We start from the raw sequence: 17,053 nt of genomic DNA on the forward strand, positions 1-17,053 counted from the left end.
AGGAACTTACTTGCATATTTTATATCGACATCCAACTAAAAAACATATGCAGCTGGGTCCTAAAGGATCAATGTTTTCCTTTTGGACATGGGACGCTCTTTCACACATTTCCAGTAAAGTCCTTAAACCTGGCCATGTGAAGAAGCCATAAAGAAAGGATATGGCTAGAAAAGGCTGAGGTATGCCAAATGACACTAGAACTGGACTGAAAAGAAGTGAAAACATTAATAAAGGAGTGACAAATTACCCCTGGAACAAAAGGAAGGAAAGAGGTTTGGACTAATTTTACACTTCTTTTCTTTGGGGATTGTTTTACAAACTTTGTACAGAGTCTTGAAAAGTATCCCCAAAAACTACTAGAAATACATGAAGACTGTCTAAGAAAGTTCAGGCCATGTTAAAAAATATGCTTATACCGAACACTTACTTTCAATATCCAATAATCACCTGTTTTCCTGGCAATATATAAAGAAACAGTAATTCTGCACCCAGCAACATCACCAGATACAAAACAATCAAAACTGCTTCTGCAGAAGGAGACCAAACAAAAAGCGTCTTAATTAAAAATATTGTTTGTTTTAAAAACACAGCCATGCAAATATGAGACCGTTTGGTTGCTCCACTATGAAAACACTGCTTGTGGTGAAAATGGAGCTTTAACTTTAGCTGGAAAATGTCCTCTCAGTAGCAGCCGGAGCTGCATCATTCATCATAGGAAGTGATATACAGAGATCATCTTATATTATATTGTCATGACAGTGTGGAAAAAGCATTAAATTCACATTACAGATCTTAAGCTAAAGAAGAGAAAAAATATGAACATAAAGAAAATGAGCTGAAGACGTGAGCACCTTTGTACAAGGGGTTAGATTTCCTCAAGTTGTGACCTTTCATTAAAACAACATTCAGGTGACACTCAGGAAGCCTCAATTAATGCAGCACATTTTTATGTTTAAATTAAAATCATTCAACATGTTACAGCTGTTTATATGCTATGATTAGCACTGTGCCTCAAGCTTTATAAGCAGATCATTGTTTAGGGAGCATTTTCACAAACATGGAAACCGAACTGGCTCACAGTTTCAGAAGAAGGATTGTTATTCTGAGCAAAGATCTTTCTCTGGGTCAAATTATGACTGAATGAAAAATCTTCATGAAGATTAAAAGATCGTCACATCAAGCTTTGTTAATTATGACTGAAAAAAGAATGTTAATGAAACAAAGACTCCTGTAAAAAAAGGTTGTGGTTTCTGAGGAAGACCAGTATCGTTAAACCACTTTTTTAGGAGAGTAAAAGTATCCAACACCAGGAACATTACATCATGATACATCCTCCTTGCAGAGGATGGTATTTTGTACTGGTACGTTTACCTTCTGTCTGGTCCTGTATGACGTGGAAGCTTGAATGAGAAGCAAGTGAGGAAACATTCATTTGTTCAGCTGTGTTGATGAGGGATGTAAGGGGGATATCCCATGTGGGGGGGTTTCTGCCTTTCACACAGAATAATTAATAGTCAACTTTACAGTGAGTATGTTTGAGTAAAAACGCAGGTTTTTAGTGTCTGTTTAGTTGCTGTGAAAAGAACTGAAGAGAAAGAAAAGCTGTGTAGTTTATACAAAGTCTGGGTTTTTGTTGCTTTAATCTCTGTTTGTTGGTTGTGTATAAATTCTGTGATATTTGTTCTGTTTCTGTTACTCCAGCGGTGTGTTTGTCTTACACTGTCTCATCATCCCGTTAGAGGTGTTTCTTAGAACAAGTTTTCTACAAGTGCTTCTTTTTAAGTTTGTATTTTTTATTTTTGTTTTTCTGGTTAAGTGTTTTGTTTAGTTTCCTGAATATTTTACGCAACTCTGCACCGTTTTCTGTGCTAGTTTTACTGTGACACTGAGCATGTGTTTGATGGTAAATACGTTGTTGGTCTTCTCACAAACCATAAGAAATTAATATGTAAAATATTAGATCTATGGCAGAATCCCTTTATTGCCCTTAATTTTATATATATGTAAGTGTATTGAATTTTAAAGTGTGAGTGCCAGTAGCTGGGCTGCAATATATGCAGGAGAATTACTAATATTCACAAAAAAGGCCAAAAATAACTTTGTTTTTTTAAAGATGTGGATGTGTAGTCGGTGTGAACAAGACATGCCTAAAGAAGGCTGCCAGCAGAACTTACCTGAATGAATAAACTGGAAACAATCATCATGAACAATAACACATAAAACTAGAAAAAATTCTCAAACACAAACACAATATTTGTGGAAGATGGGGCCACAGGCTCAGAAGGCAAAATATCCAACAGCTTCATCAGCTTTGGAAAGTATCCAGAAAGATATAGATGAATCCTGTTTTACCAGCAGTGACTTTTTAAAGTGTAAATTAACACAACTTACTACTGGGCCCGGCTCGCCACGATCACCTCTGGCTCCTCGGATTCCAGGGCCTCCCTGTTCAAAATACAAAACAGTAATTAGAAACACAACATCAACAAGTAGTACTACTATAGCCAGATGACCTTACAACCCAGAAAACTGACTGATAAACTATGAAACATGAATTAAGATTCTATGCTTGCTTTTAACAGTATATTCACTGGGTTTATCAGGAGCTTTGGTTGTGCACATACAAAAACATGCAGCTGCTTCCTTTTGTGCTGTGATCACAACAACAATCAAGCACTGACATTACTTATGGTTTCTGTCTTCACTGCTTCCTTGTTAAATCCTCCAGTACCAGATACAGTATTGGGTAAGTACTTCAACACTTATGGTAACAATGGATCTTCATTTGCCAAAATAAATAAATAAATAATGGCAAACATGAAAAAATAAATTATTTGACTGAACAAAAGTTAGTCAAACTGTACAACATGAGATGTGCTATGATCTTATGTCTTCAGCTACTTGTGTCACTGGCAATACAAACTGTACGGGAGATGTAACGGGCACACGCAGTAAGGACATTTTCTTCCTGATATTTGGAATATGTGTTTTCATGCACGCTGATCGGAACAAAGATCAGCATAACCCGCCCTTCTCAGTCAGAATTAAATAGTCATTCTAATTAGGGTGAACGTTGTGTTTATATGAAGCATTTTTATTCTTGACAGGTTTTTAATCCAAATTCTAAACAGGGCTAGTGACTATGTGTGTGTTTTTGTGTGTGTGTGGCTCACTGGTTGTCCAGGAGGGCCAGGCAGGCCCTTGCTGTCCTGTGTGCAGGTGCAGGCTTTGGGCAAGGCTGGGCAGTCGACCTCCTTCCTCTGGATGACCCCAGCATGGTGCAGATGACGAATAAAGAAGCATGATGTGGGAATGAAATGGCATAAAATGTGATACAGTGAAGGAAACAAAGTGAAAATGTGACGTAACAGTCCATTAATTATGGAGAAAAACAAAAGCTAACAAAATCCTGAGATTTTGTTTTGTTCTATAAACAGATTTTGCAAGAAGCTTTGAAGCAAACATGGTTTAAGGCATCACCATGTAAATTAACTCTCCTGCTCTGGACAGTTCTTATTCTGTAAAAACGGATTCTGTATGCAGGCAGGGAATGAACTGGGACCTCACCAGACCAGGAAGCTCACAGCACTTGTCCCTGTTGGCCCATGAAGTGCTGCAGACAATGTCAAAGTTCTGCAGCTGGAACTGTAAGAAGAATAAGAAATGGAATAAAGTTTTTATAAAAAGTAAAAAAAAATAAAATAAATTTAAAATACTGAAACAACTAATATTTAAAAATAAAGATTCAGTTTCAGCAGGAATAAAAAGCCTTGGTTTTAATCATTAAAGTATTTAAAATATTTCCATAATTAAAGACAAGATGTGGGCGAACATCATAACAAGTGTTGTTTCATTTTTCCTTCCAGCAGTTAAATACCTGCTAATAATCAGCAGTAAGGATGCACTGATTGTGAGATTCTTGGTTGATACCGATGTTAAGGAAATGAATGTAACCCAGGGATCACCAATCCCAGTTCTCGAGGACCACTGTCCTGCAGGTTTTAGCTGTCTCCCTGCTACAAAACACTTTACTCTAATGAATGAGTCATTAACAGGCATGTGCAGAGCCTGTTAAAGAAGATCCATTTCATGTGAATCAGATGTGTTGCAGCAGGGAAACATCTCAAACCTTAAGGAGAGTTGGAAAATTAGATCTTTGATATACAATGGAGCTTGGTCATGGAGAGCTTTATATGTGAGGAGAAAATTAAAAAAAAATTTCTAGATTTAAAAAGGAGCCAAAGGAAACTGGAAAAATATAATATCTGCTGGTAGTTTTTATCAGAACCCTCGATGCAGCATTTTGGATGAGCTGTGGACTTTACAGGACATATTTAGGACTGCCCAATAATAAGGAATTGCAGTAGTCCAATCAGGAGGTAGCATAAGCATAGACTAGTTTTTGTTTGTTTTTTTCTGTGTAGGATGCCCCTTATTTAATCTATATTACATAGGTGAAAGAAGGAGGTCCTAGAAACTTGTTTTATACAAGAAATACATCCTGGTCAGAAATAACTCCAAGGTTATCGCTGTAGTACTGGAAGCCAAGTTGATGCCAGCCTGATTAATTACATAGCTAGACGAGTTCTTCTCATTCAAAGACAACCACTGTCATCCACTGTCACCTGTTCCCCGTGCAGGCTCAGGATGGTGGACTGAATCAAAGAATGCTGTAGATTAGATGCAATACGTTGTTTTTTTTTTCTTAGTAGGCTTTTAATTTTTTTGTGAATTTTTGCTTGTAAGAACATGGATTGTATCACAATGAACTGTCTGAGATGACTGTTGTGAAATGGTGCTTTAGAAATAAAGACAAATAAAGCTGGATTGAACTGAATTGACAGTGGGCCTCGAGAAACAGCGTTTAGAGATCCTTGATGTAACCTCTGGGCGAAAACTGAGAGCAGCTTCAATTTATTTTTTCTTAACACAGAAAACAATGAAATATGCATAATAAAAAAAGGACCTTTTAACCCGTTGAACCCTTTTTGTGTAAATAGTTTTTTGTACCTCCTGCCAAACAATATTAATATCATTAAATCTTTTTACAATCTGATTTATCTGGATTAATAAAACCGATTAAAGAAATTGCTCAGTTTTGATTAGAAATTAATATATGAGACCACAGCAGTGACACATAATTGGAAACTATAATTCATGTAAGACAGAGAATATGGAGAATATTAATGTGATCAAACCACTCAGAAGCAGTGCTGGTGATGGTGAAGAAGACCTGCCTGCAGGGAGCCAAGTCATGGACTTTGCTCGTGTGCTGCTTGAATTCACAAATGAACATTTAGTTGCCTTGCCAATCACTTACTCTTTAAAATTTAAAAAAAATTTCTGGTTTTCTGAACTCTAGCAATGCAATTTTAATATCCAATGATAGTTTTTGTTTAAATTAAGGAAGCTTTTTCAGCACTTAATTAGACTTTCTGCATCAGAGATGGTCTGTAGGTGAATGTTTGATACCACAGGTGGCGTGCACGGAAGCCTGTGTGTGTGTGTGTGTGTGTGTGTGTGTGTGTTTTCCTCACCGATGCCGAGCTGTCCTTGTTCTCTCTGGAGCGCACCATCCTTCCCAGAACTTCCATGCCATTAGTTGTGATGTTTCCTGCTGCATTGATGATTTTCTCTGTCACCATTTTGCAGTCGATAAACACTTTGGCACTCGTTTTGCTGATTGCAATGTGAAGCTGGAAGAAGGTAAAAAAGTCTTTAAAAAGTCTTTAAAGCTGCTTTTCATGCATTTGATTTTAGTGTTAAGTCATTACTAATTATCCTGTTGATTTAATAGCAGGTAACAGATTAGATGTATTCACTTTAGAAATGAGTTTGTTTCATATTTTTCAGCAACAGCTAGACACAATGCAAGTTATAATGAGTATGAAGCTATGGGGTAGTGTTAGGTATGACATAGTTGGAATCTCTGCAGGGTTTCAGCTCCATATGTGGGAGAACAGCTCCCTCTGCCTGTGTGAAGCAGTCAACTCATTTTCCTTCATATCTGACAACTTGCCAGAGGTTCACAGTCAGAGAAGAAGAATTATAGCTCCATTTAGATCATATTCAAGATTATTTTAATGTCTCAGCCTTTCTCAGGGGGGAGTTTTTGTAGTCCCTGAGTCGGTGGATGCTAAACTGCACATTGATCAGATTGAGATATAAGCAGAGGGAGGGTAATTCACAGGAAACGTCTGTGAGACACAATGAAGTTTCACAACTAAGTGAGTGGTTATAAAATGTGTCAACATAATAAAGATAATAGATGTTTATGAAGTGCAGATGCAAAACTGTGCAAGTTGATAAGCTATATGGACACACTCAGATCTGGTCTGAACCACTTAAAAGTACATTTCTTCTGCATTTATTCAGAAATTTCTGCACATTCTTCATATCCATGTTAAGGCGGGAAAAACAAGTTTCTATTTTTGAGGTGCTACAGAGATTCTGAAAACCAAATCCAGTGTCCTCTAATCCAGAATGACAGTGAAGTCAATAAAGAGGAACACAAATCTAAAGAGAAACATTCCACGTATCCACTAATATTTTAATCTCATCTGTTTCTTGCAGTTAGAATTTTTAAACATCTCATCAAGTCCCAAAAGGTCTTTTAAACATGAGTCCAGGCATACTCATATGATGTATCAGGTCTTACTGGGTTAAACTTTAAATTTAAATTTTTTGGTTTAAATAATTTTGTACAGTAACTCTTCAAAAGTAATTCCTGTCTTAACCACACAGTGACGGGGAAATGATTGCAACAAAAGACATTTTAAAGTATAACTTCTATTTATGTAAAATAATTCAGACCTTATTTATAAAAAAGCAGTGTGTAGGAGATGATGCCTACATACTACAATTTATATATATACTTTAAGATTTATAACACAGCTCATTTATATCTCCAGTATGACACTGGATCTGGAGCTGGGACATAAATCAGGGAAGCACAAGGCACTAAAACTAAAATTATCCCCATGAGTGGCACTACTATTTATAATTACAAGTCCAGGTATTACTGTCAGCATCACGGACAGTCGAGTGCTAAACTGTGAAGCAGATGAAAAACTGCCTGTCAGAGCTGAGTGGTTCCTGCAAACCATTAACCCTCCTCTTGTATAAATGTGACACACCACTGAGCTGCTGCCAGCGACTGCATACTGGTGTCACACACACATTTAAACTTTTGACCCTCTTCTACGTCCTGCACTCGGCCACATTATAAAACGGAGAGGATTTTGACAAAGATTAAATGCTGCAGAATATTAGTAGAATTTATATATTTACGTACAAATAAAGGGGAAATAAAACTGTGTGAGTTCATGTTTGAACTTTAATTTGCTGTCTGTTTCTCTATAAATTAAAATCTTAAGTTTCTAATGAAAAGATGGCTGTAATTTTGATGGTGAAGTTGTAAATAAATGTTGATTTAAGTTGCAATAGAAATGTATGTATTTTCTTCTAGAAAAAAGGAAATTTTAACTTTTTTAGGAGCCTTTATAGCCCGTGTAAGAGCAGAGGGAATTATTTACCTCAAATCTAAGACAACGTATTCACTTTACTGTCTCCAAAATAAACAGTTACCAGGCAACACTTATGACAATATGGTGACAACACAGAGCTTGTTATCCCATTCAAACCGTATGTAGACCAACAGTTTGAGCAGGATTAGTAGTGAAGTTGTGGCGGTAATATGCAGCATAAGAGCCGAGAAGCAGCAGATAAAACGGGAACAGCTTTTATGAAGGGACTTGTTATTTACTGCGGGATGGATTGTGTGTTTATTTATTTATTCATTTATTCTTTCGCCCCGTTAATTTGAGTGTGCTGCTGCTGTGAAATTAGCTATAAATGTCAGAGCCAATTCTCCGGCAAACTCAGATCAATGTACTCAGCAGGCAAACAAACTAATGCTGGCACACTTAGTGATTTAAACTTATTTTAAAGGCAAGCTGCAATGTATACTGAGATAATCTAAGAACTATTAAATGCTATTAATAAACTGTTGGTGTTCAACAGAGTTTAAATGTTTAGGTATGCAGGGTTGTTACCCATTACGATCAGATGGAACATATGTGTACTTTTAGGTTTTCCTGTATAGTGTTAAAAGTGAGCAAAAACTACAAGGATTAAAAAGTTAAAGTTCATTTTTAAGCAAAAAATTTCCAAAACAAACAAACCTAGAATCATAAATGCCTCTCAATCAGGCTTCTGACCCATTAAAAGTGTGTGGTGGTGTTTTTCTATACAAAACACTCAGCTGCTGCATTTGCCTCATTTGATCTTATTTTTGAGCATGTATGAATCCTGTAAACGGAGGGCGTGCAGCATCAAGGTAACGCTAGCACAAGGGTGGTCTGAAGATGTAGAATCTTCCCACCAGTTGTGGAAGTGTTTAAAAGCTAACTGTTGTGGAGAAAAGTGCAAATTCTGTTTTGCCGATGGGATGTGGCCAAGCTTGAATGCTGCATTTGCAACCTGCTTGATAAACTTTAAAAGTCATATTTACATGTTATTATATTAAAAGCCTTTCTTTTTAACATAAAATGCAAATCTGTGCTTCAAACCTGCTCTGCTGCATGCTCACTTGTGGGTGCACATGTACGTAAATCCATATTTATATACACACACATAGACAGTGAAAAAGTCTCTGCCCTACATTAAATCCTGCTAAGAGTGTGAAGTGTGAAGCAAAACTAACTTATCAGAGCATACAGCTTGCTGTAGGCGATAGTTCCTAGCTCTCAAAGTATTTCAAAATGTCACCTTTTCAGGAACTGAAATACAATCATATCTGTTAGATCTGATAAGAGTTTGAAAAGCTGAAGTGAACTTCTGAAACTTGAAGGAGTATGGTTCATCTTCAAAATGAGTTAGGACAGGACGCCTGTCAGAATTAGCTGACTATGACATTATGTCTTCTCATCCTGAATTGTATGGACCTGCACAGATGTCACACAGACTTATCAGGAAAGCACAAGAGGAGCTGGTCCTTTAAGATTATATAATCCACTGTGTATTCAGTGAAAGACACACACATATACACACACCTAGTGGATCAAAAGGTACAAAAGGTAAGCAGGATATGGTCTGCTGGCAGTGAGCAGACAGAAGCAACAGCAGATCAGTCAGCACTTAACCACTGACAATAACGCAACACGACGGCGAGCAGGTTCAGGTTTCGGGTACAACCCAGCTACAATCAGCCTGTCAGCACTCAGACCACTGTCTCTCTGCCCGACAAGGTTTTTGACAACAGGGGAGAGGGTGCAAGTAAAGAAGACTTAAGAAGAAAAAGCAACTTAACTAAGGAAAGTACTGGGCTAAAACAACAACAATCAATTTAAACATCAGTGAGATAATAAGTAATTTTTTTCTCATATTAGTTAATCAACCAACCACTTGTTAAGTCATATAAAACATGCCATGTCTGTTAGTCATTGTCAAGAAGTGTTATGTTTGTGTGTTGACAGGAAAAAGTTGTTCTCAAACTACAGCAAGTTCTGTAAATACTGTGTTTAACTGCTGCGGCATGTACCGTAATTATCATCCTAACAACTACCTTGGAGAAGCTTTTACTAAGACTAAAGAACTCAGAATGACATCATCCCCCCCATTTACACTGGACACACTTTCATAAGTGAACAACCTCACACTTAATCACAGGTGTAGCTTTTATGATTGTAGAGAACAAAAACAGGAAACAGAGCTGCAAGAGCTGCTTGCTTCAAAAACTTCCAGGTATCCAGGTAAAGGTCATTGATTTTAAAGTCCAAAATTATATGAATCCAGGAGTCTGACAGAGTATGAATCAGCCAGTCCATGGGGAACCAGTCAGTGCAGCTTTAATACCTTATGGAAACTGCCGTAGAAGAGCTTTTTGACTTCTGGCCCTTCGAAAGTGACAGTCTGAAACTCTCCTCTGTAGTCGTTGTTGAAGAACGTTAGAGTTTTTCCTCCATCTGCAGAAAGACATGCAAACCTAATGTAAAAAGGTCAATAAAAAGAAGTATATGCAATAATTAAATACATTTGTTATAGCAAATAGTTCTCAAAGTTAAGAAGAGTGCAGATTTAAAATATAACAGGGTTAAACTGTAGAAATGGTGAAGGAAAAAAGCAGCACTAACTCGCATAACACAACGGGTGTGTCCCAAACCGCGCACTTCTATACTTCGAACACTACATTTAAGTGCTTAGTGCGCTGACACAGAAATTTCAGTAAAAACTCGGTGCACTGAAAGTACCCGGATGCTGCCCTAAACTCAGCCAAAAATCTAGTGCGAAACGATGGACACTACACGCACTAAACGGACGCCATCTTGCTGACGTAGCGGAAGGGGAGGGACTTTCAACCAGTTTTTCAGAGCTGGCAGCCACCGACTCAGCGGTACCGATGCAGGCGGAGGCTGTTTTCTACTGTTGTAAGTATGAAGTTATTTGATCATAATTCTAATATAAACTGCAGCATGCTTCTTATCTCTTCTATCCCTGATGACAGTTATGGATCTGATCATTTGTTGGAGGCTGCAGTAGAGTTAGCAACGTAAATGTTAGCAGTTTTAAAGCCGATTTCGCGGATCTAGATGGGCTATAAGTGTTAAAAATTATTAATGCTATAGGTTCTGTATGTTTATTCATGATTGCTGAACCTCCAAATTAAGCACTGCGGGGTCTCTGGCGTAAACGAAATGGTCTTTGATCTGAAAACTGATTAGGAAACACAGCTGGTTAGAGAACCGGCCCGTTTCCATGGTACCGCTGACGAAGCCGTCGCCGATTGCAGACGCTTATCTAAAGTGATGTACAAAGTACCCATAAAGTACATAATAATGTTTGCTTTTATATAAACTTCCATTCTGTGTTCACCGTAGGTCACTGTGGCATCAAACTACCGAGCCAGCAGTGGCACTGAGGCATTTACCACCTGCGGGCTAGGACGCTGCTGTGGAGAAGAGGAGGTGGCAAGAGAGAAATGTTTTAATAAAAATTTTAAATAAAATGTTTTCTGCATCCCTGTTTTAGCGTCTTCATTACTGCATTTCATATTTTAAATGATGATTTCTAGTAAAATCGGTTTCCTGTTGCCAGACGTGAACGTATCAGTGTAAACACCAATAAAAACAAATGTATAATGTAAAGTACTTTAATTAAGTTAAGATATCTTTGCTTATTTAAAAGCTGTTTTAGCATAAAAGTATGACATGCAAACAGGTATGTTGACGTGATTTTGGATTTTGGAAGAAAAAAAAAGTATATTAACAGAGCGGCGCTGCTAAGCTGGTACGTCACTACCGGTAAGTGCAAAACGTTAGTGCTCAATTTGGATCAGGACTTACCCACGATAGTGTGCACTACAGAAGGTAGTGCTTAGTGCGCACTACGCACTACCTTCCAGTGCACTCATGTAAGTGCGCGGTTTGAGACACACTCAAAGTTTAACAAGTTTATAAGATACCTATAGACTCCACAGAAAAGCACTGTTGTAATATGTTGAGTTTTCTGACAGCTTTAAACTTTAAAAAAGATTTGTTAAGACTGTGTTCTGTCTTATGGTTTTCTCTAGTGAACTTGTCATAGGTGATCGCTTTCATTGATATTGAACCTTTAATATATTCCTAACTGTCCCCAGATGAGGTAGATCATGTTGTCAGCTCATGGAGGACCAAAAATGAGATTGTTTTTCTGAAGTCTAATTTTTCCTCAACCAGACAGTGTTTTCTCTGTTGTGGCTCCTATATAAGCTTGTACTGCCAACAGAGTGAAAGTCCCACAACACAAATTGTGCTGATATTCGTGCCAATAAAGCTAAAAATGAATTTCGCTGCCCCATAGGTCTTCAGGTTGCCATAAAACCACTGAGTTTCTACTAGTTTTCATTTAGAACTTCACAGACAAACTTGAGAAAGAAAAAAAAGAAAGAAAAACAAGCAACTTGATAAATAAATCAGGGATTTCTCACTGTCCAGGATGACTCCAGCCAGTGGCTCATTGTTCTTGTTGAGGATCTCCCAGAGGGCAAAGGGCTCCTCTGGAGTATCGGGCAGCAGTCTGAACAGCAGGGTGATGGTGTAGTCAGAAGGAAGTCCTTCAGGATGGATGTACCTGCAAGTCAGCATGGAAACACCAGACCTGGGTAAGCCACTTCGGTAGTAAGATCTTCATATGTCAAACAATATGGAATACAGTTCCTGGATAAAGTCAAACCTCTGCTAAAGAAATCCAGATAACATCATCTCAAAAAATACTACAGTATCTCACCTGAGAGGTCCAAGGAGCATATATATATATATATATATATATATATATATATATATATATATATATATGTGTGTGTGTGTGTGTGTAAGTTGCATACCTGGTTGGCTGTGCCAGCAATGCATTATTGTGCAGGTGGAAACAGGGAAAAGCATTAAAGGTGCCAGGAACCATGGAAACACCAGAGAGGCTGTTGTACCGTTCCTCAACAAGCCCAAAAAGCTCCATCATCCGGAAACCTGAACACAAACGGTATCAGTGACACAATGTTAGTAAAATATAAAATCCTATCTGGAACCATGTGGTAATGTAATGGTATTCTGTAGCAGACAGATTACCACAATATAAAATCAAAATTCAGCCAAAATGCAAATGACCATCTTTCTGACATTATTTCTCTGAGGGAAGTCTGGCTGCGATAACTCCAACCCTGCCATGAGTCCACGTGAGCATGACAGCTCTGCTCTAAACATAGAATTTACCTCAGAACCAATTATAGAAAACAAAATGTCCCAGAGAGGTGCGTTGTATCTTAAAAGGGCAGTTTTGAAGCAGAGCCTCATGTTAGTGTTTTTCCACCTGACTGCACAGTTTGCATTATTAACACTAATATTCAGTCCTGTTTGTGATGCCACACATCAAAGGAAAAGAGAAGAGCCAACTAATGTTATTCAGAGCTGTTGCATTGTGCTTCTCTATATTATCAAAGGTTATTTCATTTCTCTATTATGTGCAAAACAGGATTCTGTAAACCTAAAAGGTTTTGAAAATTAGGACAAAAAGCTGAAAACGGGATGGAGAATGTACATTTTCAAATTATTTCTTATAGTTATATAGACTTTACTCCTTATTTAGATTCATGCTCAGGATTTATTTTGTATGCATTAATTTTTAAAAGCCTGGGACACTGGCTGGAGGAAAACTAGAAGCTTCACTTTTACCTGGTGTTGTGCTGCCACTCATCGGTACAGATGGACAGGCTGGTGAAGACAAATGCATGTTTCAATAGTGCATCTAAGTCAAGTCATATGACGTATTACATCTGTCTTTATTATTGAAGAGTTGAAATGATATTTTAATAGTTACTCACTGGCGGTGGCGGCCTCGCACACAAAGGTCACCAGCTTCTCTTCGATCTTCTGGAAGGCATCCAGGTCGTCCACGAAGAAGACATGCCTGTCGCTGGGTTTGCTGGCGATGCTCACCAACTCCCCGTAATCAGCGTCAGCAAAACCAATAGCAAATACGATGTAACCTTTACAGGAGGATACAGATGAAATAAAAATGTTTTAAGGTATTGTTTTCCTTGCAAAAAACTATGTTTATAGCTGTTGCTTCAAATATAATAACCTAAAATAAGATGAAATCAGAGTGAATGAACCAAATGAATTATTCCAAACTTTTTAGGACCAAACTGAATTTCTAGGTTAGTTAAAAAAAATGTAAAAATAAAATAAAACTCGTAAAACCACAAACACCACAGCCCAGACCTTCCATCTGCATCTCTTTGGAAACCTTGTTGACGTCATCCTGGGATCGACCATCGGTGAGAACCACAAGGACGTTAGGGATCCCCCTCCTGACTCCTCCCTCAGCGGTGAAGATGTTCTCCTTCACATGCTGGATGGCTCGACCTGATAAGACACATCAACCAAACCAGAAACAATTCATATTTTGATTTAGATCCTACAATATCTTTTCCTCGGTTTTTATAATGATTATTTATGTAATCACAAGGTCCTTGAAATTAATGTAGGAGAAAAAGAGCAACTTTACAGTGACATATAGATAAACAAAATTTATGTAAAGGGTTTAGAGGAGAAAAAAAAAGTACTTCATAGGGTTTAAATAGAAGAGCCGCATTTATGTGTTTTGGTATAAAATCAAATTCTAAATGGCTGAAGAAGTTTTAAAGAAAGCTTTTTGAAATAATCTAAATAATACAAATGTAAAGAAATTTTAAATTAGAAAACAAAATCTTCACAACAAATTTAGATTAATTTGGTGAATGTGATTAAAGATTTTACCATGTTTAAGAGGACATGTTTACATGTGCTGCTGAAAAAACTGCTTCTGCCTTAAAGAGTTAAGTCCTATTCAGTTCCTACCAGAGAAAAAAAAAGCCTTCCTTATATTCCAACATTTCTCTGAGGCTGCAGGACTTCAGTTTGGCGCCAGTTAAATTGCTATGTCTTGGTTTTTGTGGCAGCAACTCTCTAATCAGCAGCTAAACTTTACATTTTCCCTTTTCTGTTTCTGAGTTTCCCTTTAACAGGAAGATGCCATGAGATCAGAGCCACTGCATAAGTTTACATTAGAGCAAAGACACAAGTGGCAGAATAATTAGGAGTTTTCTCCCAGATAATATCACATTTAAGGTGATGACAGATAACTTTGATTGAGTGAATGTTCATGTGAATGAACATCAGAGCAGCCCAGCAAGGAATCCACAAGCAGCAGCTGGACTTATGAGACCAGGTGAGATAGATATCTTTTAGCTTTGCACTTAATGCCTCTAATGCTGAGACAAAAAAAAATCATATAGAATTTAATAAATCAAGATCTCTGGGTGTTAAGTGGTTGTTTTGGGTGTTTTTTTTTCCATTTCTGGTTCAGGGCCGGTGCTGGAGCCAATTCTAAGTGGATTTCAGCTAAAAACTGGTTTGCTTTTCCACAGCTACATCATTATGCCATTGTACATGTCCAATACACTTTTGTTCCTCCCACCAGGATATCCTGAATTTCTCTAAATGGCCACATTGCAGGGAGACAGTTTATCTTCACAAATATAAAAGATTTGTTTCTCAGATTTTTTCGGGCAAATTGGTGTCTTAACGTATAAAATATAGTTCTAAAACAGTTTTTAAAACTCAGTGCTTAGAATTCTGTATTTGTGAATACAAACCTGATTTAAAGAAGCTTATATGTCTTAATATAATTACCCAACAACATAAATAAACATGGCTGCAAACACTGTTCAAAATTCAGCTGCACAGAGAGATTGTGACTGGTTATGTAAACACTGAAAGGCAGAAAAATGAGAGGAACACTGAGCTCATGTTCTTTCTTTGCAGCTTTGACTTCACATCACTGCTGTGGCTCAGTTTTTTTATTGTTCTCTCTTGAATTAGACAGAACAAAATATGCTGGCTTTAGTGGTCTAAACCTTTAGCCGGCTGGACCGTCTTTTTTGCTCTGTACCAGAAAAGGTTTGTTTTCCGTGCTAAAGCCGGCGCTTGTGTGGCCAAAACTAGAAAAAACTAATTCTAAATTAGGCTATGCCATCAGTTTGCTGGAAAATCTGAACAAATACTGAAACTACTTTGGTATCAAAGGTTTATTAAAGCATATATTACTTTCTTTATTTCCCTTTAATATTCTGCTATACACACACATGTGCAGCAAGAAACTACCGGAACACTTACTGTTAACTTAGAACAGTTAGTGTCTCTTTTTAAAACACAATATTATATAATGACCTGATGATTTTCCTTGAAAAATCCCTCCAAGGTAGCATCATGCTGTCAAATAACGCAGTCATCAAATATTCTCCCTGCCTCTGAGAATACATGGAAACTAAAACTCTGCAGCATGTATGGTGTCTGAGTGCTTTATAACACTGTAATGTGATGTATCCTGGTAGAAACGGAGCATTAGCGTTTTATAGTGTGACATGAGCAGTGGGAGAATTTCTCCACAGCAAAGATGCTCCAACAAATCTTCTGTCTGCTATCTCATCCCTGTAGAAAAACTGTCTGCTTTGTAAACACTGATTAATGACGACCACACACTGCTTCTCCACAGACTGCCTATCACTGTAAACTTTTAAACAATACAGAGTATCTTCTTGTAACATACATGTGCACAGCTTTTCTTATGGCTGTGGTCTGCATCACCTCATACATGAAGACACGTTCACACAAAACGGTGAGAAGATATTTACTTGAGACTTAGAGGCACACGGCGATAAAAAAAAACACTTGTAAGCAGATTTAATTTGGAAAAGTTGGGTTTTATCTGCTGTAGTCAAATAGGTTTTACATGTTTAACTTATGTTGTTGACCGTATAGTTACACACTGTCTCGGCAGCCTTCCCATGATGTGTGCACAGCACTCACCGGTCTTGGTGTTTCCTCCCTTGTAGGAAATCTTGTTGATGCCGTCCAGCAGACGCTGCTTGTCAGTGTATGAGTTCAGTTTGAACTCAGTCCGGGCATCATCACTGAACTGAGCAATAGCCACCTGTTAGGACAGAAACATCATCTCTTTAATGGAAATATTCAGAGAATTATGAAGCTTGAAAACACTTAAGTTCAGCTAAAGTCTATTAAATCCAAAGCTAATGTTTTTACTTGATAAAAACCTGATTAAAAAATCACAACTTTATCCTTTTATTATTTCACCATAGATCACTTATCATTACAATAAATATCTTTAAAAATTGAGAAGGTATATTTCGCTGGAGCTTTGAATAAAAACCATCAGGGTAGAAAACACAGCTGTGGAATACAACTTTGTTAACAAAGGGAGGAGTGACGAGCGAGTTGGACAGATAAAGGTTTGAGGAAGATGATTCTACAGTTTGGGAACATAAATAATAACCTAAATGATTTAATTAGGCACTATAATTCTGTGTTCAATGATTGTTATTTCGAGCAAATGTTGTAGTGGATACAAATTTATCCTGGATAATGTAAATATATATATATATATATATATATATATATATATATATGTATATATATATATTTATACCATGGTCTGGGTGAATACTCGATTCTGATTGGCTGAA

At 37.4% G+C, this 17,053-nt stretch overlaps 1 protein-coding gene across 7 annotated transcripts in view; it reads right to left on the reverse strand.

Moving 5' to 3' along the window:
• LOC121656678 (collagen alpha-1(XIV) chain) overlaps positions 1-17,053 on the reverse strand; it is a 227,554-nt gene that overhangs the window by 93,807 nt on the left and 116,694 nt on the right. For all 7 annotated transcript variants that reach the window (XM_042011787.1, XM_042011788.1, XM_042011795.1 and 4 more), the window contains 11 exons: positions 16,380-16,503; positions 13,752-13,895; positions 13,352-13,516; positions 13,203-13,241; positions 12,362-12,500; positions 11,966-12,108; positions 9,856-9,965; positions 5,538-5,696; positions 3,568-3,645; positions 3,174-3,260; positions 2,392-2,445 (listed from right to left, as the gene is read on the reverse strand). In XM_042011787.1, coding sequence (XP_041867721.1) covers positions 2,392-2,445; positions 3,174-3,260; positions 3,568-3,645; positions 5,538-5,696; positions 9,856-9,965; positions 11,966-12,108; positions 12,362-12,500; positions 13,203-13,241; positions 13,352-13,516; positions 13,752-13,895; positions 16,380-16,503 — 1,242 coding nt within the window. The remainder of the gene's footprint in view (positions 1-2,391; positions 2,446-3,173; positions 3,261-3,567; positions 3,646-5,537; positions 5,697-9,855; positions 9,966-11,965; positions 12,109-12,361; positions 12,501-13,202; positions 13,242-13,351; positions 13,517-13,751; positions 13,896-16,379; positions 16,504-17,053) is intronic.

The sequence above is a fragment of the Melanotaenia boesemani genome, chromosome 17 (assembly GCF_017639745.1).
Source record: "Melanotaenia boesemani isolate fMelBoe1 chromosome 17, fMelBoe1.pri, whole genome shotgun sequence".
NCBI lineage: Eukaryota > Metazoa > Chordata > Actinopteri > Atheriniformes > Melanotaeniidae > Melanotaenia > Melanotaenia boesemani.